Genomic DNA, 27,880 nt, shown 5'->3' with positions numbered 1-27,880 from the left:
TATATATATATATATATATACCGACGTGATGTAGGCCACGTAGGATTGGGATGAAATGTTCTTTGGGTAATATTAGTTGGTTCCTGTGACTTACGTCCAGAACAAGTTTCAAAATGATCTTCTACATACTGAAAGGTTCTACTTTAATGCGTTTGGTCATTACTTTACTTAACCTGGGCTGTGGTAATAATTACAATAGTAGCGAAATGAAGCCGTGGTATAACGCCGAAAGTTACCCATTAATTTTACTACACTTAGTTGAGATAAAACCTCGGGAAAACTCCAATCACGTTCTTTTCCCCACCAGAGATTTGAACCCGAGTCCGCTCGTTTCACAGTCAAGCATACTAACGTTATTCTACAACTGTGGACAATACATAGGCCTACACAAAAAAGAACAACATTAAATATGTCTGAAACCTATACATTTTTAGCTAAGTACAACAAAATGTCAAATAATTATTCTCAAGGAGCCCTGTGCCAGTTAGCTTCGAACTGTGTCATCTCTGATTATGTAGAATGGTTTATAGGCCTATTTTCCTTCCATTTTGACATTTGTTACAGCACTTGTATGGTTAGGCTACTAATTGTAGGTTGAATACTATTGCAGATACAAGTAGGTAATGTAGGTTATTCTTCTAGATTTGCTTCCATTTTCTTCTATACTTCTAAAAAGGAACAGGTATCTCGCGAACTCACAGTCACATGAAGTGAACTGAAGGAAGTGTTCCTAGAACATGTTTCAGGCTTGTCCCAATTCTTTCTTATCCATACCCCAGATCATACATAGATTGCTCATTCCTATGTTAAAATCGGTTGCACTTTGAAGAGAACAACCGCCAAGATCGCCACGATCTGGGCCCATAGTATAAGAAGATTTGCTGCAAAATGAATGCCCACGTGCCCTGCTATGAAACATAACTTTTACGTAAAAATTGATTTGTAGAATTATACTTTCTTCACACTTAATGGTAGAGGGAGACAGTAACTTAGAAGTTACCACTCTTACACCTTTATCTATATTTACTACTGACTGGGGAAGAATCGGGGCTCTGCCCTGTCTGCCCTGACAATTTTGATGGATAGTGGAACAGATTTAAAATGTTAATTAAGGGACTAATAAAAGATAAGTATAAACTGAAATGTATGATTCATTAATAGGTAATCTTTTTGCTATTGAAAACAAAGCGTAATAAATTCTGAGGAATAATATGATTAATAAAAATTATCGCATTATCCTACAAGTGTTATCGCATCAGTGTTAAAAATATCACTACCCCAATTAGCGATTATTGGCAAGACTGCCAATCAATAAAGAGAATTTCTGACCACGGTCACGGTATCCTTGATACCATATCGTTCTAGTGTCATTGTCATCAGACCCTTGTGTAAGGCTGGAGAGCATACGGTCATCAATTTAATTTCATCTGAATTTTGGTGAGCAGTGACTTGTTTGTAATGTGCATTCGGTAATAAATGTTTGGAACGGAAGATATTTGCTTATTATTTATTGTCCATTTAAATAACGTTTATTAATCTTCATGCTTATGCTTATCTTACGTTCTAGGCCTATTAGCACAGATGTTTGCGATGTTCACAATTCCGAACATAGTGATTGAAAATGCACAATGTATTCTCGGTGCCCTGTCACTTCCACACGGAGCATGTGTTTTATTTTTGTGCATGGGTTCAATTATACCTTGGTGTAGAAATAACGGCAACAGCAGAATTCGGGGTCGGTTATATTTGCTGTCAGGCATTGCATTCGTCTATTACAATTACAGTTCCGCTTAATTTGTATGTGATGAATTATTGCATCACACGCGTTTCCTTTTGAGGCCAGGAGGGGGCATACATGTAGCCTATAGGCCTACCTGTAATAAGTGCATTTGTAAACGTCGGTAACAAACTGCAGACGAATCACGTTCTGACTATTCTTTCAGTTGTAATGGATGGAATCAAGAGGGAGGTGGAGGTCGACCCGTTGGCTGCACAATCTTGTGATGACGCAGATGCAGAAGAGGTAGGCTAATTCACAGACTAGTTCTTAGTGTAATCTTTTTTGGCCCAATATTTACCTTATCCCACAATTAGAACTAGGGTCTAAATAAAGACAAAACATGCACAACCGGATTTTTTCATGATTATAAATTTTAACCCTAGTAATTACAGAACGAATACGGAGTACGGGATTGTTTGCCCCCTTGCCTCTCGAGCTAACATTCCTAATTGGTGGCTTATTTGGGCGCGCTTTCGTACAGGGGCAGCGCCAAAAAAAAAAAAAAAAAGAAAGAAACTAAATAATATAGCAATGAAATATCCTGAACGATTTTGAAGAGAAACGCACCATTTCCGAGAAAAAAAAATATACCATCACAACACCTCAAAAAACGCTAAAGGCAGAAACAAAAATAAAGTATCATTTATCTCATATCCTCTATTTCCACTCCCTTTACCTCCCTCGCACACTCTTCTACACTCTCATTCTTCCATCCTTTTTCCCCTTTCTCCTCACACAACTACTTTATTTCTACTACCTAATTTTATGCCTACATTACATACCTTATCATTAATACACATTTTTACTTACCTTGCCAGTGACGAGACTCGAACCACCGACGTTCATTTCTATCCTCCATAGCCTTAACCATTAGGCTACAAGAACACTTGCGAAAAATATGCTTGAAGCTTATACAAAACCTCAACCCAATCACAAATCTCCAAATTTACGTAATATACTACGTCACCCACTACGTCACACCTTACAAAGAAAGACATTCCTCTCCACCAGTCGCTTAATAACAAGGTATTCGACTAACCTACTATCGATATATCTCGAAAACACTGTCATTACCACTCTTCAAACGCCGACTTCAAATGACATAACTCACAAACACACCGACCATCGATCAACATGACACAAACTGACGTCTAACCGTTCCAAAAAACCCTAAACTAACCTTTTTCAAATACACACACCTAAATTGACGTCTGACCTTTCCAAAAAAATCCTGAACTAACGTCTAACCTAACCTAACCTAAACTAACATTTTTCAAATACACACACCTAAACTGACGTCTAACCTTTCCAAAAAAACCCTAAACTAACGTCTAACCTAACCTAACCTAATCTAAACTAACATTTTTCAAATACACACACTTAAACTGACGTCTAACCTTTCCAAAAAACCCTAAACTAACGTCTAACCTAACCTAAACTAACATTTTTCAAATACACACACCTAAACTGACGTCTAACCTTTCCAAAAAACCCTAAACTGACTTCTAACCTTTCCAAAAACACTAAAGTAACATTTTTCAAATACACACACCTAAAGTGACGTCTAACCTTTCCAAAAAAAAACCTAAACTGACGTCTAACCTTTCCGAGAAACCCTAAACTAACATTTTTCAAATACATACACCTAAATTGACGTCTAATCTTTCCAAAAAAACCCTCAACTGACGTCTAAGATTTCCAAAAAAAAAAAACCTAAACTAATATTTTTCAAATACACACACCTAAACTGACGTCTAACCCTTCCAAAAAACCCTAAACTAACATTTTTCAAATACACACATCTAAACTGACGTCTAACCTTTCCAAAAAACCCTAAACTAACATCTTTCAAATACACACACCTAAACTGACGTCTAACCCTAAACTAACATGTAACTTATCACTAATCTATGTCAAATTTCTTTAGTCTAAAATCTAACTAATCAACGATAGGCTATGTGGAAACCAGACTTAAATAAGTTAGCGTTCTTATTGTCCGCGCAACTTATCTAGGCACTTGGGTTCCCTAGTGCTCTCTCGCTGCCCCTCCCCTTCCCTCTCCTGCCACGCTACCGCTACAAGCAACCTCGCTACACCCCGTTTCCCCGCTCTTTTAGCTTCCCAGATAACTTGCGCGAACAGTACATACTTCAAACTCCCCATGACGTCAACTGACGTCATCACATTCGATCTGTGTACACCATTCCTAACAACAGTCAATTCGTGTACACAGCTCTACAAACACCATTCCAGATAACAGTCAATCCGTGTATACAGCTCTACGTAAAGAACATACAACAAGAACCAACGTCATTACACAAGCCGTCAATAAAACAACAAAAGCTTGAAAGGTACGTAAAGTAATACCACCTGCTAAGATAAAAAATAATCTGATAGCTACATTATATTCGCAACACGAAAATGGCGTCCCATTACAATCGTCTTGTAACCTCTCTGTACCATAACATAACCACGTTCAATATTATAATATACCGTGTCGAAAGCACTTGATCCTCGTAAAAAAAAATACGGTTATCAATATTAAGTAACTATTAAATCAGTACAAAGTACCATAATCCCAATTTGGCGGTGCCCCTGTACGGAAGCATGTCCGCTTATTTTTGTAAAATATTTCTATGGACATTGAAAATTCCAGTACCACTAGCCGTTTATCTGCCGCAATAAACTGCATATCAAATATAATTGTCGAATTTATGAATAATATATGTTTGACTTTGAAGTCACGTGTTGCAATTTTACGTAATGAGTTGTTCTAAGTTATTATATTCAAACTGAAATCAGTGCATTGGTTGCCATTACGTATTGCAAATTATTTTCTATGTACTTACACGTATATTATATTCAATATTTCTGTAGCCTTCACAGTGTCTGCTCTCTGCTTTCTAAGTACATGGAATCTAGTTAAATTATAGACCACAGGGCTTAAACAATACTTCCTTATATATTCTGATTGTGCTTCCTTCATGTGAGATTTCTTTGTATCCACTTCGTATGTTCGGCTTATCAACAGACAGGTTAAGATCTGGTGGTATTATTGATCTTGCAGAACTAAGTTAGCTACTCAATTTACATAAATATTTCGTACAACAACCAATGGGATATTCTGTAATATGTGTTGTGTGACTAACTTGAAATATCGCTGGAATCCATTGTATTCTGTAATTTAGTCGACAAGTGAAATAAGAATGCTATTAACATATCTCTTAGATTATAGTTTGCCTTCGAAGTATTAGGGTCGTGTTATTAGTAGATTGATTCTATTTTTGTGCCACTGCACACAGCTTTTATTTCCCAGCACAGATGTAACTTAACGTAAATTATCTTGTTAATTAAAGAAAATATAACCCTTGATGACTACAGCTATTATTAAATCAATCTGTGTGGACAATTTAGCCGTAAATATTAAAATAGAAACCCATAATACAAATCTAACAAATCATTACAAAATATAGAGAAATACCTTAACTCTTATTATAAGAAACTTGAAAGCTCAATAGTATCATTCTCTATTTGAGAAGCATCCAAGTAATTGTAGGAAATTTTGGCAAAGTATTCATGTAGCCGCAGATGTCAGAGATTTTAAATGAAGAGGGGTCGAAAAGTTAAAAATAAAAAAAGTACGTAGCAAATGAATTTAATAAATATTTCTTAAATATAGCTGGCATACTATTGCATCGAAAATCAATAAAGCGACATTTAGCACAAAGATTATCACAGTGACTATAACAAGCACTTTATTCTCCTCCATGTAATTAGGCTATTACAACATTGTTACATCCCTAGAAAATAATGCTTTACCAGGAATCGACAAAATTACAATTAATAAGTTAAAGATTATCATTAAATTGCTTGCCATATTGTAACTGTCTTAGTAGTAATCAGGTGCACCTCTAGGAAGTGCAGCTATGCCGTAAACATAACAAACTGCCCAATATGTAACAAAAATGGAATTTTGAAGTAACAGCACCTTCTCCCCTGCGACAAACTGGGCTATGGTACTAGGAAGAACAACAACGTTGAAGCACTTTATTGGGAAGCTAGAGAAAGAATGTTGGATGTCAACCTTTAAATGCCATTCGAGAACAACAACAGATTATTATCACTCTGTTAAAATCTCTTGAAAATATTGTGACAGCTGCAACGGGGTTCGAACACGCGTCCGACAGGGCGCGCGGCAGACGAAACGCTGGTATGGGGAGCATCTGCATGCTGAAGGGCAGAGGGGGTGTATTACGTCAACGCGGCGAGGGGAGGTTGCGCGCGCAGCTGCTACTTGCGGAGTGAAGGGGGACGGACCCTCCCGAATCGTCGAGAGAAGTCCGTCCGAAGTGGAGATATCCAGATAATTCGAGAGGACATCCGTAGAAATTTCTCGTAACTATGATTTTGCTATAAAAGAAGAAACGCGAGCGAACTTGAGCAGTTTTCAGTTTATTCAGCCAGTCAGTAAGCTAGCGTTGTGAACAGAGCAAGCCAGCCAGTCTTGTGTACCGGAGTTCGACTTGAGTGTGCGTCCGCAACTGTGTCAGCATCCGAAGGCCTGAGTTCGAGTGCAGTGGACCGCAGTTGGAGGGACCTGAGTTCGAGTACAGTGGACTGTCTCTGAAGGTCTGTGGTTCGAGATACTGTGAACTTGAGTGACTGAGCTAGAAGAACTGTGAACTGAGAACTGACAGTTCTGATTTGTAAATAGTGCTTTGTAAATATTAGTTAAGATTAACAGTTCATTGTTGTTCGTAATAGTCCAAGTAAATGTCCACACCTGTGGAGTAACAGTCAGCGCGTCTGGCTGCGAAACCAGGTGGCCCGGGTTCGACTCCCGGTCGGGGCAAGTTATCTGGTTGAGGTTTTTTCCGGGGTTTTCCCTCAACCCAATACGAGCAAATGTTGGGTAACTTTCGGTGCTGGACCCCGGACTCATTTCACCGGCATTATCACCTTCATATCATTCAGACGCTAAATAACCTAGATGTTGATACAGCGTCGTAAAATAACCCAATAAAAAAAATCCAAGTAAATTGTCATTGTCGTTTGTGGAGTGCAATAACGAACACTGTGTTACTGAGTGGAGAGCAAATCCCATTGTTGACGGGAGTGAAGTTAAATTGTAGAGAGTGAAGAGTTTTATTGTTGAGAGAATAAAATTACATTGTTGAGTTGAAATAAATTTACGATATGTCCAACTTAGGTCTCACGAAGGAGTTTTCCCAGAAACTCTGAAAAATGCTGTAGTTGTACTGGTCCATACGTCAGGGGAAAGAAAAAACTTCAATAATTATAAACCCATTCCTGCTCTCTACCTTTACAAACATATTAGAAACTTGTGTAAGAAACAGTTTAGTAAATTACTTGGATAAAAATTAATTAGTGTCCAAACATCAGTATGGTTTCAGAAACAAGTTGTTTACAGATGACGCAATCATTGAAGTCACTGGTAGAATTATACAGGAGTTGGATGTCAGTCATAAATGTTTAGAAAAATTCTTAGATTTAAGGAAAGCTTTTGACATCGTTTACTTCTGGACAAATGACATGAAATGATATAGGAGTCAGAGGTATTGCTTATAAGTTATTTCCGTCATACTGACACACAAGAAATCAGACAACCAAAATTGATTATAATTTCGTTGAAAATTTAAATGTTGATATAGGTGTACCTCAGGAGCTATTTTAGGCCCTATTCTATTTTTCATATATATTAATGATTTATTAAACATTGATTTGAAATTACATTATTGCTCCTAATGTTATGGTGGTGATTTTCAGTGGTTTAACATGGAATTGTATTTATAAATCTGCCAATATGGGTATAAATTTAATTAAAAAATGGCTTGATGCTAATTTGCTTGTCTTTAAATATACAGTACTAACTAAAAGTACTTTAGTGTCATTTTCCTTAGGAACCTCTGGATTGAAAACATTTCAAATCACTTTCTCATTTAAAAGGAACAATCCATAACTCACATTGTGGACATGCTACAACCTGTAAGTGCCCTTGTCTGAGAGGCTCTGTAGATGCGAAATTCCTTGCAATTATTGTAGCTTACCACTTGAAATGGTATAGGCATATCACCTTTTATGTAAAAGAATACGCAAAACAATTTACAGATCTGTAAATATTCAGTATTACTTATCTCATTATGTTTCACATTTAGATATAGTTGAATCTGTTATCCATTATGATATAATTTGATGGGGAGGCATTACAAAAACTGCTCTTTTCCCTGTAGTTCTGTTGCAAAGACTTACAATCAATATTTGTTTGCAAAGACAACTAGATTATGGAACAAATTTAATCGATTTCGAATTTAATGTTTTTAGCATTGAATAAGTTTATAAATACTCTTTAATGAAATTCTATGATAAAAGTCAAATGAAATTTGTAGCTCAACCAAATGATTATTATACAAGACGAAATGAAATTCTTACTTTAGTTGAACCTACATGTTGGTTTACTACATTCTATAAATAATTATTATGATCTGCATCTATATAACTGGATAATAAAGCTTCATCCAGTTGATAATGAAATCCATTATTAACAGACTTGCCTAGTTTATATGTATCTTGTATCGTAAATATTATTTTAATGTACCGAAGTACATATGATATTTCCATGCAGATATTCTGCGTCATCATACGATGAAAGAGTAATGGAACGGAGAAAAATTCTCTCCGGCACCGGGATTTCAATCCGGGTTTTCAGCTCTACGTGCTGATGCTTTATCCACTAAGCCACACCGGATACCCACCCCAGAGTCGGACAGAATCGTCTCAGTTTTAAGTTCCAACTCTTGGGTTCCCTCTAGTGGCCGCCCTGTGCACTACGTCATAGAGGTCTATGAACGTAGGACTGAAGTCCACACATGTGCTGAGGTGCACTCGTTATGAGTGACTAGTTGGCCGGGATCCGACGGAATAAAACTGTTAGCCACTAAAATAGTAGCGTGGCTGTGGCCTACTATTTAATTCCATATTTCGCGACGTGAAGCCAGCCACTCAGACCATGTGCAGCGGCACTATTTTGTGGCTGTGGCTGCATCTGGAGGCACGAATGGCAGCACTTCTAAAAGTGAAGTCTGAAGGGGTTCAAAAGGAATGTCGTCGCTTCACAGCTTGTGAACTGCGCTTTTAATTTCTTTCAGTAACGCTCCCAACTTTTTCCAAATGAACTATACTTTAAAGTAGGGGCTTGGTGACAGTTTATATTGTAGAAAGGTTGCTGTTTTAGAGGGGATGTATATTAATTAATTAGGAGTGTGGTGGGTGTTTATATGACTGAAAGGTTAGGGTTTTAATGAGGGTGTATATTAGAGAAAGATTCGGGGTTCAAAAAACGTGTATGTTAGTCAAAGAGCATTGGTATGGGTGTATGTTTTGTGAGGATGGATGATAGGTAAAAATGAACATTTTAGTGGAGGTTGACTCTAGACTCTAGTAACAATGTACGTTACTGGTTTGTGTTCTGTGGAGGATGGAAGGTTTTCCTCGTAAGATGTGACGTAATGTTTCAGTTCCATTCAAGTTCTACAGAGTTGGGTCCATCTCATTTGGTTTGAAATTATGTTGGCTATCCTTTCTTCTCCATGACTAGTTACATTGTTGCTTGTTACATGCTATAACTTACAAATGATTTATAATCTATTTTTTGTTGTAATGTAAAGAGTTTTTCTGTGAATAAGTATGACATATTGAATACCAGAGCGAATATTCATTGCAGAGGGGTACATACGTACCAGCTCTATCAAGGAAACACGGAAATTATTCAGGGACAAATTATTACCCACTTCGTACAATACCATCGAAAAGCAGGATTCTAGATTTGGTGCGAAAATGGCTTACGAGTGGATCCATTGCAAGTGTAACAAGCCACTGAGCACCTTCTGTCCAGACACCTCGACTTACGGCGCGAATTCAGGAAATGATGACTAGGAGTCCTCGAAATTGGCTCAACATGTCCACGCAAGTAGAAGAACTTGAGGACTTGTGTTGAAGGCTTTGAAATTCAAATCGTACCGAGTGACGGCTGTGCTACGACTGAAGGAGTCCGATTTTTTCATTTTTTTCTTTTCATTTATTATATTCCATAGATCTTACATGAGCAATGAAGCTTTAAGATGTGGAACAAGTCAAACATTTTCCAATATTACAATTACAATTTTTACAAATTTTTACATTATTTTACAATTTTTATAGTTTTACAATTTTGTAATTTTCTACAATTTTTAACAATATTTTGGCGAGCTGTAGTGAGATGATGTGAGGCCCGAGGATTCGCCAAAAGATTACCCGGCATTTGCCTTATGGTTGGGGAAAACTTCGGTAAAAACCGAACCAGGTAATCAGACCAAAGGGGGTGAAATGAAGTGAGGCTGAGGACTCGCCATAGACCACCAGGCTCAGTCCCACAGCTGGGGAAGACCTCGGAAGAAACCGATAACTATAAATGTGTAAATTTCTGCCACTGATTATTGGATATGGTTGCAGCTGGTCGTTTGGACCCACTGTTGTTTATCATGATTGATGAGGCTTGATTTAATTTATCGGGATATGTAAACTCCCAGAACAGCAGGTATTGAGCTACAGAAAATCCTAACCTAGTGTACGAGCAACCCCTACATAACCACAAGATCGGTTTGTGGTGTGCTGTGACTGCAAAACGCGTTATCAGTCAACACGGATGTATACTTGACCTTCTTGGATGAATTTTATCCCCAACTAACAGAAGAGGAGGTTAATTACTGCTTCTTTCAACAAGATGGAGCAACATCTGACACATCTGAGACGTTAGTTACGCGTATTCATCAGAAGTTCACTGAAGAGCGGACTGTGAGCAAAGGCTTGCGACCACCGCGGTCACCAGATTTGTCTAGATGTGACTCTTATTTGTTAGTGTACTTGAAAGTGAATGTGTACGAGCAGAATCCCCATACTATTGGTGAACTGAAGGATAACATCAGGAATAGCATCCGCACTATCACCCGTGAGAAATTGGCACGTGTCCATATGAACCTGTTAAAACATGCACAGAAGTTTAGAGTCTTAATGTTGAGGAGGGCACTTTCAACATCTATTATGAGGATTAGTACAGAACACTTTCATTTATTTATTTTATTCCATTTCTTTGAAAAAAGGTTTGTTTCAAATGAGGTGAGACAGACTGGTTTTATGTGCCCAACCCTGTAGCTTCGAATTAGTTCATAACTGTTCGTGTGAAGGTAGCAGTTCGAGTCTCGTTGCCGGCAACGTAAGTCAAATGGTTTATAATGTTAATAAAGTAGATACGTACAATATAGTTAGGAATAAGATTATACAGTACCAATAAAGAAGTGGTAATGAATGCAAGAATGAGGGAGTGAGAAAATTAAAGTAGAAACTGAATGGATGTGAGAGAAAGTCGCGTTAATATTTGATCTCTCAATGCAAACCTGTATTCCCGTCGATAAGTGGTTTTCCTCAAACACAGACAATGTTTCTGCGATATCATTTTGGGAATTTCGTTATTATATGGTGTATTTTTATGTCATTTCGTCACTACCCCTGTAACGTATCCTACCCCATGAATAAAGCTTCGACAGAAAAATGACGAATATTTGATGTCTATGTTTCTCGCAGGATGGGGATTTAGCGCTGCGTCCACAGACAACATTGGAGCCCAACTACGCTTTCGCAGTGGATCATCCTGAGCCAGATACGTTCCCTGTAGTGAAGCAGGAATCAAAGGTGAGCGACGTTAATGGATTACGCTGTGAGCGGCGTATTGCCGTTTGTCGGTTTGAAGGACTGTAATGTGATATTTACTCTTCAGTCTCAAGAAATGATCGTTGATCCCGTCTTCATTAGCAATTGGTCTTAATGCATTGTTGTTTATAATCATGAGAAAGGTATTTGTGAAGATACATGAAATAATTCCAAAGACACTGGTTAGATAGTGCCTCATATATAATTCTGCTTCTGTCCAAGTTGGTGACCAGGGGATGAAGTGGCGGCTCTCGTGCTGTTCTTTTCGTCCATATATCGACTTCTCACCATCCAGCCCTTTTCGTTCTCTCTTCTTTTTCATCCCTGCACTTCTCTTCGCCGGCCACCATTGTATGCGTAACGCCCACCATATCATCACACCCATTTTCACCTCTTCATCCCCGCTGTTAGTTCTTTGCCACGTCCGCCTATATGACGGCATTTGTTACGAATGCCTGGTGAGGTTTGGTACTTATTCCTCTTCTAGATATTTATATTCATTCAGAGGTTAAGGTTCTTAGGCTTATAACTCCCGTCTCACCAGTGGGGATCTTTCCTATCTCAGTGGTCCTGTCCCACGATTTCGAGCGCGACTTCCGAATTGTGTGGCCCGACAGGGCGCCCAGCAACGAAGCAATAGTGGACCCTTCATACTGCTCCTATATGCAAGTTTAGGTGCCGAGCCCGGACCAGAGGTCAAGTACAATCACGTAGAGCCCCAGTGGGGGCGTGGGGCGATTTAAACGTCCCGGTGACCGACTCTGCTCGCCGGGGCGGATATATCGCTCCGACGTGTTACCGCTGACTGATGGGCGTCGCAGTGTAATCAACCACAAGCTGTGCAGTCCCGACTTACTCCAGCTTTGATGGGCGACTTCGGAGTTAGCCGAGCTCGTAGTCCGGCGGTTGCGTTCAGTGTAGAGTGGGAGCCACGGGCGGTTATTCCCGTGGTAGGGGCACAAAACTGCGACACGCCTCTGGTGTAAGACTTGCTGTTTAGGTGTGTAATTCCAGTTTGAAGGGTAACTTGCGTGAGGTGGGTTGCTTGGGATCGGGCTGTGGGTGGGTCCTCGTAGCCGGCACAGACCGCGAAGAATATTTAGGTGTCTTTTTCTTCTGCCCACCGGTGGTAGGCTGACTCCGACGGTTCCGTAGGGGGGGCCAGTTCAAAATGTCCTCGCGCTCCTCTTCCCCTCCTACAGTAAAACCTAGCAATAGACACGACTCGTGGTAATGTGACGCACATTGCAATGGAATTGGACCCCGAGAAAGTAACGGATAAAGTGCCGCCTCCAAAGTTTATCAGTATCACATTGGATCGAACAGAAAAGACTATGAAGAACATCAGTCCATTCTACGTGAGACGCGCACTCGACGGACTCGTTGGGAAGGTCAAAAATGCAACTCGCCTACGCAACTGTAGTCTCCTCGTCGAGACGGTATCTCCAAAACAGAGTGAGACGCTGTTGAAAGCCAAGTTGCTGGGGTCTTACCCTATTAAAGTCGAACGGCACTCCTCGCTGAACTCCACGCGGGGAGTAGTGCATACGGATTCTCTGGACGGCATGTCTGATGAAGAGATCCAGCTAGAACTGGCGGAGCAGACCGTGTCCAAGGCTTACCGTTTATTACGTAAGCGGGACGGACAGACTGTTCCCCTGAGCACTGTCTTTTTGACCTTCGAAAAGCCTGTCCTACCAGAATACATCCTTGTCGGGTACGAGCGTGTCCCAGTTCGTGCGTATGTGCCGAACCCAATGCGGTGCTTCAGGTGCCAACGGTTCGGACATACGCAGAAACGTTGCACTAACAACATCATATGTGCGAAGTGCGGCGGTGCTGACCATGGGGATTCCCCATGTGCCGGCGCCGAGCACTGTGTGAATTGCTCTGGGCACCACGCCCCTAATTCTAAAAATTCCCCGAAGTATAGGTAGGGAAGGATATTCAAGAACTGAGAGTCCGAGAAAATATTACGTTTTTCGAGGCGCGTAAGCGTATTTTTGATCAACAAAAAGGCGACGGAAAACTCCAATGCCTCAGTATTGCAAAAAGCAACTGAGGGAATTTATGCTACCACACAAATGCCACCTCTTGGAAATATACATGCAAAGCGAATTCAGATCGCTACGCAGATATATGTGGACGTTGCCATTCAGACTGCTGAGTCAGACTTGATATCAGGCCTTATGTTCCATAAAAGATCACTGCCGTGATGACAGAGAAAAATTCAATCACCGCGACATCGCACTCCTTGTTTGGGTGGCGTGTCGAGATCACGCTCTCGAGCCCATCCTCGATCAAGATCACGATCAGGTGTGCGACAATCTGCAAGTGAGTTCACACGGTCGATGACTGAGCAGTCGCAGTCAAGGCACCAAATCAACGAAAAGATAAGAAGAGAAGATCCCCTATGAAGCCACCACCATGATTTAGCTCCTCTTAATGACTGATATTGTACAGTGGAATGTGAATGGTGTACGCAGCAGATATACAGAACTACAACAATTGATCTATCGTGAGAACCCTGCTATTTTATGTCTTCAGGAGACACACCTCCGACCTGAACATTACCCGAATATTTCAGGATACAATATTTACCAGTACGATCATCTTGCTGGTATTCAGGCCAATGGAGGTTGTGCCATCCTACTCCGGCAAAGTATCTTTCCCTCTGTCATCAACATTACCCCTCCTCATCAATGCATAGTTGCTAGAGTAACTTTACCTACCATTCAGGTTTCAATAGTCTATATGTACATGCCCCCAGATACTCCTTTCACAGTAAAGAAATTCAGCATATTCTCTCGCAGGTACCTACTCCATATCTGGTAGTGGGGGACTTCAATGATGCCCACCATTCTTGGGGCTCAAAATCCAATCATGACAAAGGAAATAAATCAGCAGAGATATGTACTTGTCTGAATTTCATTGGCCTGAATTCGGGGGAAGCAAGACACCTTTCCTTCGCATACGGTACTTAATCCATGATAGATATCACCATTTGTAGCCCAGTTTTGTTCACGCATTTCGAATGGTATGTGATTCACGACCTACATGGTAGTGACCACTACCCCATCCGAATGCGTATGTCTGCTTTACGTCCTGCGAAAACTCGCTCTCTAAACTGGGTTATTAAAAAGGCAGACTGGGTCTGATTTTCGGATTCCATGTTATTCGATGATAACGGACATGAAGGTGTGGACTGCATAGCAGAACATTTCTCGAATGTGGTAATAAAGTCAGCGGAATTATCTACCCCTGGTTGTCCCTCAGGTCAAAGCGGTTCTCTATCCCTTGGTGGACGGATGCCTGCAGAGATGCAATCCGAGACCGCAAACGTGCCTTACGCCAATTTGAGCGCCATCCGACCCAAGAAAACTTTGTCCGGTTTAAACGTCTTCGAGCCAAAGCTCGTCGCACTGTGTGCGATACTATGAACACGTCCTGGCCAAAACTACGTCAATTCATTAAAAAACAACGTTCCAGCTAACATCATATAGGATAAAATCCTTCGAATATTGGAGAAACGTAGTTATGTAATTCCGGGCATTCTTAATAATGGCGTAACGACCACTAGTCCCATAGAAATTGCTAAAATATATGCTACCACCTTTACACAAATAAGCAGCTCAAGGTACTATGTTCCGCAATTTGTGAAACTCAAGAACGCTGCAGAAAAACGAAACCTGAATTTTAGATCCGATAACACTCAACACTACAATGCACCGTTCACATCCGAGGAGCTGGAGGCGGCACTAGCCACATCCCCTACCCCCCCCCCCCCCGGCCGTGACAACATCCATAACCGCATACTTCGTCATTTTCTACCATTTGGCAAATCTTCCTGCTCAGAATGTACAATAGGATCTGAACTGATGGTGTATTTCCTTCTTCTTTGCGTTCCACCATTGTAATCCCAGTCCAGAAATCGGGAGAGAATGCTCTTTACCTGGAAGCTATATGCCAATTTGTCTCACCAGCTGCATATGTAAGTTTATGGAAAAAAATATAAGTAAATGTCTGATGTGGGTACTCGAATCGGAAAACCGACTATCTAATATTCAATGTAGTTTTCATAAGCACAGATCCGCCGCAGACCATCTTGTTTGGCTGGAGACCGCCATTAGTGATGCTTTCCTCAAGAAATCTTGTGGTGGTCTTGTTTGATCTACAAAAGGCTTACAATACCACATGATATGGAATTCTGCAAACTCTGCATGATTGGGGACTTCTTGGCAGTCTCCTTACATTAACTGCAAAATTCATTGCAGATCGGTATTTCCGAGTTCGAGTAGGCATCACACTTTCTATCGAACATCTTCAAGGAAAAGGCATTCTGCAGGTCTGTATTAAGCGTTCTAGTTTCCTGTATTGCGATCAATGGAATTGCCCACTGTGTGGGTGACCGAGTATGTTCTCTGTTGTACGTTGATGACTTCAGTTTATATTACAGCTCCCGATATCTTCCATCCATCGGTCGACAGTTGCAACTGATCATCAACGTGCTATCAGAATGGTCTGTTCGCAATGGTTTTAAATTCTCCACTCAGAAGACGCAGTGTGTCCACTTCTATAACCATCGTGGACTTCATCCACATCCTGAACTGCGTCTTAATAGAGCGGAATTGCAATATACAGACACTGCGATATTTTTGGGCCATATCTTTGATTATAAATTAACGTTGGAGGCGCATATACGTGATTTGGGAAGGCGTTGTGACAAATCCTTGAATATTTTACGCCTTTTGTCAGGGTTCGCTGGGGTGCTCACCGTGTAGTGCTCTTACGTGTTTATCATGCTCTTATCCGATCGAAGCTCAATTACGGCTGTTTTATCTATGGCTCTGCAAATAAATCTAAGCTACGTCTCTGAGACACTATCCATCATCATGGGTCGAATAGAGAGCCTGTATTGCGATGTGGGAGAACCCTCTCTGTATCGGCAATGTAATCTGTTCTTTTGCTGATATGCTGATAAGCCCCGCTCATAGCCTGAGCATAATTCTTACATCTTCTTTCACCATTCGTTTCTTTACGGCCGAGAGAGTGCAAATCGACTTAGACATGGTCCAACAGGTATGCGGTTTCGTGAACTTCTCTCTGAGCTTGACTCCGCCTACCATCATTTCGCACACTGGAATATATTAAGACGCCAATGTGGATTAAGTGAGATTTAAATGTGCTGAATAATTTTTTATCTCATTATACAGGGTGAATCAGGAGAATTTACCGTCCTTTACGGAACCTATTTCCGAAGACATTCTGAGCAAAAAAATGTCATATAAACATGGGTCCTGTTCTCAATACTTACAGAGTTACGTTTCGTTATTGGAACGCATTGCTGTGAACGCGTGATCTTGGTCAGCGTGCAGTCAGCAGCCAGCGCGAGCGTTACGGAAATCAAAGATAGCCGTATGCAGTTATGTAGAGCGACGAGTGCCGTTCACAAGCGCGCGGCCAAGTGAACTCAAGCGGACGGCGACATTTTTTAAAATGTGTTGTAAACTCTCCAAGACTGTAAATTAGGATGCAAAATTGAACTGCAAATAATTAAGTCGGTGGAAGTGATGTGATTTGTAATAATTGTTGTAATAAGTGCGTAAGAATGTAATTTTCTAGTTAAAAATAGAAAAAGATGTCTGTACGAAGCAACTAAGGAGTTCACAACATGTTTAGCTTCATAATACTTGCCAATTAAAGAAATGATGCTTCTGAATGGTTCATTCTCTATTTGTATTATTCTTTTACCTTCAAACTAAAGTAAAAACGTATTTTGCAAACTACTTTAAATTAATGTAACTCTGAAAATATTGAGAATAGAAACTATGTTTACGTGACATTTTTTGCTCAAAATGTCTTCAGAAATAAGCTCCGTAAAGGATGGTACATCCTCGTGAATCACCCTGTAAATAGTGCGTTAAGTATTTTCAGTCTTATTTGCAGTTAGGCAATATACTAAATGAAATACAAAACCTCCAACAATCCCATGCACTGTGAAAAGCTGAAAGAATTGATTTGGTACAGTCTTTAACGTACCATCACTGAAAATCGTGTCACTGGCAGCCAGAAGTTCTCAATTTCTATCGGTGGCAAGCATTAACACTCGTCCTCATCATTAACACCTGAATCAAAGAACATAAAATTTTCTGCCCTCATTGTTTTGTTGTAGGGTTCAACAATGTCAATTTCTCTTATTGATTGAGGAAGTGGAGGACGATTTAGCTCTGCTGATAAGAAACCATTCTGATTACTGCATTTCTTTGTGAAAGACTTATGGTAATTTCTTCGTTATGAACTCCAGCACGTTCCTGTCTGACAACAGAGCCGGGAGGTTCTGTTGCATTTCCTCGTGCTCTTCTTCTTATCCCATTCAGCACTCGCCTCACCCTTGCTTCTGCGACATTCAGTGGATGCAGATGGTTGCCTGTACCATCTGTTAAAATTCTTATGTTTTCCAAGGCCGTGTTCGTTACACACCTTGGTTAGCCTACAGTTCTTCTGGTCGTAGCATCTATAGTATTTTCTGTCTCCTCTCCGTTTCTCAGAATGAAAATGGTAAAGATAGTCACCATGTAACAACATGGGTTTCCTTTTCTGGCTATAAATTATTTCCGGCATTGCATTAACTCATTTGTAAAGTTCTTTGTGATTATTACAGTTAATAACTCATCTCTGTTGAATAACTTTGTATGTTGGACCTTTCGTATGATAGGCTTTATAATATGGTGGACCACATAGATGTTGGGCTTTTTAACTCCATGGACAAATTGTATGTAGAACTTTAAATGTTTTTCACACCTGTGGAGTAACGGTCAGCGCGTCTGGCCGCAAAATCAGGTGGCCCGGATTCAAATCCCGGTTGGGGTAAGTTACCTGGTTGAGGTTTTTTCTTGGGTTTTCCCTCAACCCAATACGAGCAAATGCTGGGTAACTTTCGGTGCTGAACCCCGAACTCTTTTCACTGGCATTATCACCTTCATTTCATTCAGACGCTAAATAACGTGAGATGTTGATACAGCGTCGTAAAATAACCCAATAAAATAAAAAGAAACTTTAAATGTTGGACTATTTAGTTTGTGGACTTTTTTTGTGAACCTTTCCTACTTGTGGATATTTTGTTATGGACTTTCTAACCTGGAAGCCTATTTCAATGAGGTAAATTGGAAATATAATTTTGTGAGTTAATCCATTTGTGCTCTGAGCAGCTCAATCATATTGAAATATTTCTGTGAGACTGTTAGTGTTGCATTGAATGTAATATGTTAATGCATGACCACAAGATAATTCAAATTCAGAATAGGCAAAGAAAAGAAGATGAATTAGAATCCTTAAAGAAGATATTTTAGTAGATAAGAACAGCGAGAAAAATTGATTCGGTTCCTTAAAAATTATATGCATTTATTTACAATCCTCTGGAGTAATAATATGTTTGTTCTTTTTTTATATCATGGCCTTTTTAAGCCAGAGTGTTCAACTTTCTCAAATGAACTTACAGAAAATTTAATTTTTTTCGATACGTCTTACGAATTGTAAAATTGGATCTGCTTTAATGTCTAACATTATTGCCAGTGATGATGTACAGTTGAAAGTTATGTCTCCTACCTCTGTCATCTAGCTGTTCATTCAGAGTAACCATTATATCAGATATTATAGATATATTAATTTGTCGTACAGAAATTATCTGTAATATTGACACTTAATATTTTAGGAGAAAAATTCGCTCTGGTGCCAGGGATCGAATCCGGGTCCTTGGTTCTACGTACCAAGCGCTCTGACCACTGAGCTACGCCGAATTCAACCCACAGCACGGGACCGAACATTCCTCCTTCAATGTTTCCCTTTGTGGCCTGACTCCAAGTTTGGCATATATGTTGACATATATGTCCAATGTCAACTGCCATTATACTATACTTGTTTTTTTGAAAGATGGGACATGACAGGAGCGTTGCGATCGGAAAAACAACTGAATGTCACATAGCATGGTAGGCTTGTTGCTATGGTAACAACGGTTGAGTTGCCAAACTTACCATTCCCACGTGGCGAGTGCTTAATAGCTCTCTTGGAGACTTTATTGTGCACACAATGTTAGCATTGGTACATTTCGTCTTTGATTCTCTGTCGATTTTTGTATTGTTTTCTTAACTTCGCATCAATTGTCAATTAATGTTTTAGGCCCAATTGTATAAAACTCCCTGACTAAAGATCAACTTTGATCGAAGATCGAAAAGTGAACCGAGTTCAGACACTTCTTCTATTGTATAAAACTTTTCTGCGATCAAATTACCTTGGTTCAAATGCAATCTAAGTTCACGTGAAAAGGATTTGGCAACATCGCATAAACAGGTGAAATACGTGATGCGCGGACCATGTTATACAGGTTTGTTCAGTGTTGCCAATCTACCGACTTTAAGTCTTTTTCAATAATAATTTCCTTTAACTTTTATATTGCTTAAATAGGGATTTAGTGACCTTTTTAGCACCCCATACTGACAAAATTTAATCTTTCTTTGTTGATAATGAGAAATCTAGCGACTTTACAACTACTTTTTGGCGACTTTCCGTACACTCTGTTGGAGACACTGGTTTTTTGTGCAATGTAAATAATGGCGGACAATAAGAAGAAGGTTGACTGTTCTCCGAGTTGTTATGTTATGGTGTTTGATACTGCTAAACATAATAAAGCTTTATAAAACGACAATTTTCGTTTAGTAATACAGTTAATTGAATATTTATGAATGTACCTATCATATCCATTAATAATTAATGGTTGTTATAAACATAATATAATTATAGGTTATGTTATTTGATACTGCTGAACATGATAGAGCCTTATAAAATATAAGATTGATTGTGTATTAAGGCAAGAAATTGAAAGAAATATATATAAATGTACCTATCATATCTATTAATATTAATAATAATGGATATTTTATTTGCACAATCTGTCACTCTTATATTTCAAACAGAAAAGAAATAACTGAACTAGGATCATCTAACTTAATCGGAGAAATTTCTTCAGTCAAAGTTGACTTTAGTTTGAGACAAATTAATCTCAGATTAGACTTTATACAACACAAAATTCCAAGTTCAGCTGAAACAAGGATCAATTTAACCTCTGATCTAAGATTAAATGGTTTATACAATCGGGCCTTAATGTTAGCCATCGTAACGTCAGTTGATACCTTCCATCAGCTGGCAGTGTGGTAGTCCATATTGGCAACATAGCACTGTAGTTCCAAGTTCGGCCGCTAAACTGTCATGTCCCATCTTTAAAAAAAAGCAAGTATAGGAGCGCACTCAGCTGAGTGACTTGTTGGCCGGGAATCCGCAGTTATTATGCACGGCTAGCTGAGAGAATATTATCGACATATTAATTTGTCCTACAGAATTTATCTGTAATATTGACACTTCATATAATTAATTCGGCGTAGCTCAGTAGTCAGAGCGCTTGGTACGTAGAACCAAGGACCCAGGTTCGATCCTCAGCGCTGGAGCGAATTTTTCTCCTGAAGTATTAAGTGATTATATCGGATGTTTGCCCCATGCACACACCAACGCCATTGTTCCTACATGGTGCCTGTCTCTCACACACATTTTTCATCTCTTTGTCAAATGGATATCAACTGTGGCTGATTTATTGTTCACAATGCAGTCACATGAACATTATTTTTGACGTCATAAATGTTGTTGTAATGGATATTAAATTTCATTTCATATTAACAATTGCGTTGTATTTCATTGATAATGCACACTTGAGTCTTTTTACTTGCAGGAAGGGACATTTGGAGTGATTGCAGTAAAAGAGGAGAATAAAGTGGCAGCAACGAAAGAGGAATACGAAGTCTTGACTGAGAGGTAAGTAAGTCTCCTTTGTTTCCCTTCTTCAGGTATATGATGACGACATATCTTTAATTGTCTGGAAATGTTGGTCCTCCTGCACTTGTCTTACATTACCATTGTAGAAAGCTGATATTAGAGATGGTTCAGGACAGGCACTCTGTTGAGAAGTATAAGGTACACGAAATCAATTGATCATTTGGTCTATTTACTGATTTTGAGGAAGCTAATTTCTTTCTCACTCATTTTGGATGGACGGACGTTTGCCTTTCACATAGTGTTCGTAGACGCCTACTTTACTGTGTTTAAATTACTTTTCACTGTAAGTTGCCAGTAATCTACTTGTGCATATTCAGTTTCACCTCATAAGGTATGTGAGATGGCTGTTACGTCCTCCAGATATAATATTGAATGAGGCATGTAGTCAGTTGTTTTCTCATGGAGAAAAGAGGGCATTGAATTGATTTATGTTTCTATAGACAAATACGTATATATTCTGCGAAATGGTACACCAAACATTTTAGCAATATTGCTTGTACAGTTTGGCATATACAGTGTAGCCATTTTGTTTGCAGAGGTTTGGCTTCTGTGGCTCTTGCACCAGAACTCTATTGTATTGTATTGTATTTATTAACATTCCATGTTATTCTTACATGCTTACAGCTAGAATATGGAACAAGTCAAAAAACTTAATACTATTATAAAATCTTAATTTATAGTCACAGTCTAAATGAAATATATACAGACGAGATTTACAATATAGTCTACTAGTACAACACAAAGTTTTAGTATCAATTTCATGAAGTATTATTGAATGTCATGAATTCACCTACAGAATAGAAGGCATGAGAAATTAGGTACTTCTTTAATTTGGCCCCAAATAATTTTATGTTTTGAGTTTCATTTTTTATATCGATAGGGAGGCTATTAAAAATTTTTACTGCCATATAACGCACTCCTTTTTGATAGCACGATAGACTTGCCGATGGAGTATGAAAGTCATTTTTTGACGTGTATTTATGCTATGAACTGTAGAATTAGTTACAAAGTTTTCATGATTACATACGAGGAAGATTATTAATGAAAAGATATACTGACAAGCCATGGGCATTATTTGTAGTTTTTTGAAAATAGTCCTACACGATTCCCTAGATTTGGCACCTACTATTATTCTAATTACTCTTTTTTGTAATAGGAATATACTGTTACTATCTGTGGAATTTCCCCAGAATATTATTCCAAAACTCATTACCGAGTGGAAGTATGCAAAGTATATTGTGTTTAAGGTATTGATATTTACTATCTTTTGCATAGATCTAATAGCAAAACAAGCTGAATTTAGTTTGGGGGTAATTTCTTTATTATAATTTTTCCAATTTAACACAATATCGATTTTTAAGCCAAGAAATTTGGTTGTTGTTGTTTCTAATAGGGATCTATTATTAATTATTGCGCTAGAAATTTGCGACGTTGAATTTGGACAGGATTTAAATTGAATTATGTTAGTTATTCTCCTTTTGTAGCTTTATAACATGCTGTTAACTTAAATTACATCTATAAATGCAGGTAGGTATATATTTTCTTATTTAGTGGATCTTGCTTAATACATTACTGTTGCCTTTTAACTTTGTTTGATCGGAATATCAACGGATGTTATGAATAAAGCGCATGTGGGGTTTGTGACTAGAGATATGATCGTGCAGCAGATTGTCCTCATCCAGCAAAGCTTGGTGCTACAAATTTCTACTGTTGCTTGAATACACTTTAAAATATTAAACCACCTATTGTCTACATTTTACAGTACTACATTTATTTATAATATGTGCAGTTATTTACAGTCTTACTAATAAAACGTGTATAGTTTTTATACGAGACTTATGCAGAGTTGAGACAGAAAACGTTACTAATAAACCGTGAATAAGCTATGGACGTATAAACAAGCTGTACAAGCTGTACAATGGGAATTGCTTTGCAGTAGTTATATACACGAAACCCCATGTTTAAGCGTTGTATATAAGGAAAAAATGGCCGCCCCTCTAACAGCTGTTCGTATCGACTGTCATTTTATGATGATGGTTACCTTGTAACCACAGAAGAACAAACCAAAGATCATAGAATATTAGAATAACATTGCTGTAGCTTGTACTCTTTGACTAAAATATAGTGTGGTAATCGATTAGAACCATTTGTACTATCGATATTTAACATGCCACACTAGAGCGCTCTGCCGGATGCAATAGAGAACCTTAGATATTCTACTACCTTTCGTAACGAAGTAATGACGAAACTATGACGTAGCTGTGTAACAGCTGTACTGTTATACACGGCGTATATAGTGATTATTAGTAAGGAATTTACACACGGCTTATAAACGAGCTACTCATTGTATAAGTATAAGACTGTTAAACGTCTGTATATAGAGTTTTTATTAGTAAGACCGTTAGTATATTACAGCATTATAATACACACATTTATAGTCGTTTTCACCATCACCAGTGACTTTACTTGTTATCTTAATTTTTCTAAAACTCAGATAACATTCACTTTGATCCTTAAAATTCTCATCTTGAAAGCATTATCTGTTTGAGTACTGCAGGAATGATGCACTTTTACTACACCGTACGAGCTCTTCATTATATCAATAGTAAAAACAAATGAATGTAACTCGACGGTGTAGTTGAATGATAAAGATAATTTTGCTACCAAAAAGAACTATGAGCGTTGAGAAGGAAGAAAGAGACCTGACATGAAGACGATCTATTATTGGAAGTAGTAAAAAATAAATGTGATTGAAAACAATAACTGATGGAGTTACAAATAACATTGAAAATAATAAGTGTAAAGAAATGGCAGACAGCTTTAATTCTCAGAGCATTTAACTCTTAGTTAATACGACTGTATATAATTGTTGTACCCTGTAACACTTTCTCTGTTGGTCTATGATCTATGATCATCTTAGGAAATATTTGAAAAATAATGTAGCGCGTTATGAAATCCTGGAGAAGGAAGTTACTGCTACTGCTGGTATTAGAATATAGTAATCAGTCCTGTTATTGAGGTATATGCTGGATTCCAACAACTCAGGTTCATCAGGAGGCCCATTATCTCTGGCTGCGTTCCGCATAAATTGTCGCCGAAAGAAAAGTCTCTAAATCGACAAACACACTGTAAGCATAGGCGTGTGAACGTAACATCATATATTATGTCGTCATCCTTAATCACTTAATTGATTTCAATCAAATCTAGACTTCTCCATGCTACACTCCTCTATTTTTTATTTAAGTATGTTATTTTACGACGCTGTATCAACATCTTAGGTTATTGGCGTCTGAATGACGAGAAGGTGATAAAGCCGGTGAAATGAGTCCGGAGTCCAGCACCGAAAGTTACCCAGCATTTGCTCAAATTGGATTGAGGGAAAACTCCGGAAAAACCTTAACCAGGTAACTTGCCCCTACCGGGATTCGAACCCGGGCCACCTGGTTTCGCGGCCAGACGCGCTAACCGTTACTCCACAGGTGTGGACATCATCTTTAATACCTGTAAACGATGTGGTCTGACACAGTTCTACTAATTTCTTTTCTGTACCATATCGAATCACTGATAACTTCGCCAAATATTTTCTCTAATGTTAAAGACTTGATTGTAGTTCCCGTATTCTGTCATGCGGCATTTCGGTATGCCGTATCAAGAATAACGTCATTGAGAACTGTCTAATGTACTTGTCTTGGATTCACTACCACGGTTAGCTACATAAGCACTCGCACATGACCAGTTAGTAATGCCTCTTGGTTAGCTGCTTCGTGCAGTTTGATTTGGCGAGAATTCTTTGGTTTCAGCATTCTTACGAATGTTTTGGTTTCAAGTAGCGGTAGATAAATGCTACGAAATTACGTACGGAAGGATGAGAAGGATAAGATTAAGTAAAGTGCTGCACAAAGTGCAGAGGATGCCAAGGTGTGTGGACAACTGATTGAGGACGTTAAGAACTGTGCCAGCAAGTGTAAAAGTATGGCAGTAACCAAAGAACTTCCTACGAATAGTAAATAAGCCCACTCCAGTATATTGTGAGCGTACCACACTCGTGACGTTATTAAAGCACTTCTTATAGCAAACTTGTATTCTTTCTTTAGTTACAATTTCTGCAGAATCCCAATATATTAAATTATATAGCTTAGGCCAGGTATGCTCATACTCTGACTCCCGATTACGTTCTGTAATCACAACCTTGGAATGTAGAGCTTGCTGTTCCCCGTTCGAAGCTCGACGGATGGCTGCGGAAGGCAGCTCAAGTACTTAGTAAACGCACGAACAGTGCGGGACAATGACACAGTCAAAACCTTCTGTAGGCAAACGATCATTCCGTACAGTGTGGGAGGAAGACTATTTTTGTTGTGAAAACGTAAAGTGATTACTATATTGTAAGGTACTGTCAGGAATACTACTGAGCAACATAAAATTACATTATAGGCTCTGCTACCCAGAACATGCCGAAGTGACAGAGAAGCTGTTTTCTGTAATATAGCCTATTTTCATATACCAACGTTATTATTATTATTATTATTATTATTATTATTATTATTATTATTATTATTATTATTATTACTACTACTATTATTATTGTTATTGTGGTGATTTTATTCCAGCAGAAATAGATATTTTGATAAAATAATTTTTCAGGGGTGCAACGTGCACTACAGCTTCAAGAATTGAAAGCACTTCATGAAAGGCCAAACATTGAAGAGAGTCGAACAATTCAGAGTCTATGTTTTGGAGCAAGTTAGCCTATGTAGTATGTTGGGAATTAGCTAAGGCACTAAAACCCTTCACGGATGGTGAACTTGTAAAGAGATGTATGGTGCCTGAACAAAATATAGTTAATTGTCTCTGTACAGCAACAGTTCAATTGTGAATTCTCAGAACATAGATTTAGTGATTTTAGACGTATGGAGAGTGATATTAGTATTTTTGTTAATCTTTTCATAAATTTAGTACAATCCGTAAGAGTGCAGTTCCAGGACGAGTTAATTAATTTACTAAGTAACGTAGAATTCAGAACTAAATACAGAGAATATGACTTAACAAGCATAGAATTATTTAAAAAATGAACAAAACTAAATATTACAAGATGAGCTTATTCATTGCCACTATGTTAGCTACCTTCGCCTCGACATATATGTGCGAACAATTATTTTCGAGAATGAAGATCACTAAATCCAAACATAAGTACCGATTAACAGATGAGCATCTTTAGCGCATTGCTGTAAATTCGTTGGAAATAGATTCCCGATTACTTGCAGAAAAGAATGCAGATGTTGAATAGACCGCAAAGTAGACTGTATGGTGGAATATGAAAATGATATTATCTATGATATTATTATATCATATCTATATTAAATAATGTATACTTTCTCCTTTTTCAAATTCAGTTTATTATCCGTATTTGTAAGAGTGTAAGAACTATGCCACGGGCGGTGCTGCTATGTAGTTGCGGAGCCCAGTCCGTACACTGTGTGTGTTATGCAGTGCAGGATCATCCGTGTAATCGGGGCTTTTACAATTTTGAGCATACCTGGCTTAGGCATTTACTACAGTTCTCTATAATATAGATATCATGATGCCATTTTAAGTACTAGGAAGTTGAAAGCAATTTTCACTAATGTGTCCTTTCATTGCAGTTCTTGGAATGTAGACGAGAATGAAATGCCGGAGGTGAAGGACCCAAGTAGTGAAAATTGTCTCGCCCCAGAGAATTCTTCCTCCGGAAGTGCATCTGATGCCCGGTCTTACAACGAGGAGCTTGGAAGGGAGACCAGTTTGCAATCGGACTCCCACAGCAATTCATTGATGTGCGATATCTGTGGAATTAACCTACCCATCGCCCACAGTCTCGGAATGCATCTTCGCAAACATGACGGAGAAAGGAAATTCAAATGTGATATCTGTGGGAAATGCTTTTCACGATCGGGCTCTCACAAAGAACATTTGCGTAGACATACCGGTGAAGAACCATTGAAATGTGATAAATGTGGAAAATATTTCTCAAATTCGGAAGTGCTAGTATCCCATGCCTGCACATACAAGGGCGAGAAGGCTTTTAAATGCGACGTGTGTGGGAAGTGTTTCTCGTACTCTGGAAATCTAATAGCCCATACACGCACTCACAACGGGGAGAAGCCATTCAAATGTGACTATTGTGGAAAATGTTTCTCTTTGTTACGAAGTCTGGATAATCACGTGCGCACGCACACGAGCGAAAAACCACGATGAAATGCGGTGGTTGAAGGAAGCGTTCTGTGTATTGAAACTTTTTGCAGTCCATCTACGTATGCCTCAACTCAGGTAAGGTTCTTTCAAGAAGTAAAATCTTCTGGCCTTTGGAGGTTATCACACTAGTAGTAACCTTATTCATTTGTGAAATTTGTGCAAAATCCTTTTTCTTCTTTTCGCTTAGCCTAATAGCTTATATTATGTTTGCTCGAGAGAAGCCGTACAAGT

The 27,880-nt window shown here is 38.8% G+C and overlaps 2 protein-coding genes across 2 annotated transcripts in view; both read left to right on the top strand.

Annotated features, from left to right (window-relative positions):
- The first annotated feature begins 33 nt into the window (after nucleotides 1-33).
- Nucleotides 34-27,652, top strand: LOC138693106 (zinc finger and BTB domain-containing protein 49-like). The gene is made up of 5 exons (XM_069816736.1): nucleotides 34-1,437; nucleotides 1,944-2,023; nucleotides 11,417-11,524; nucleotides 21,318-21,400; nucleotides 27,061-27,652. Exons 2-5 carry the CDS (start codon nucleotides 1,949-1,951, stop codon nucleotides 27,650-27,652), a joined length of 858 nt encoding a protein of 285 aa, XP_069672837.1. The 5' UTR covers nucleotides 34-1,437; nucleotides 1,944-1,948.
- The window catches only part of LOC138693105 (zinc finger protein 723-like), a 50,892-nt gene continuing 50,599 nt past the window's right edge, over nucleotides 27,588-27,880 (top strand). Inside the window, exon 1 of the mRNA XM_069816735.1 lies at nucleotides 27,588-27,724. The gene's annotated coding sequence lies outside the window, so the exon portion shown is untranslated. The remainder of the gene's footprint in view (nucleotides 27,725-27,880) is intronic.

The sequence above is a fragment of the Periplaneta americana genome, chromosome 17, assembly GCF_040183065.1.
Source record: "Periplaneta americana isolate PAMFEO1 chromosome 17, P.americana_PAMFEO1_priV1, whole genome shotgun sequence".
In the NCBI taxonomy this organism is placed as follows: Eukaryota; Metazoa; Arthropoda; class Insecta; order Blattodea; family Blattidae; genus Periplaneta; species Periplaneta americana.
This window is presented reverse-complemented; position numbering and strand designations above follow the sequence as displayed.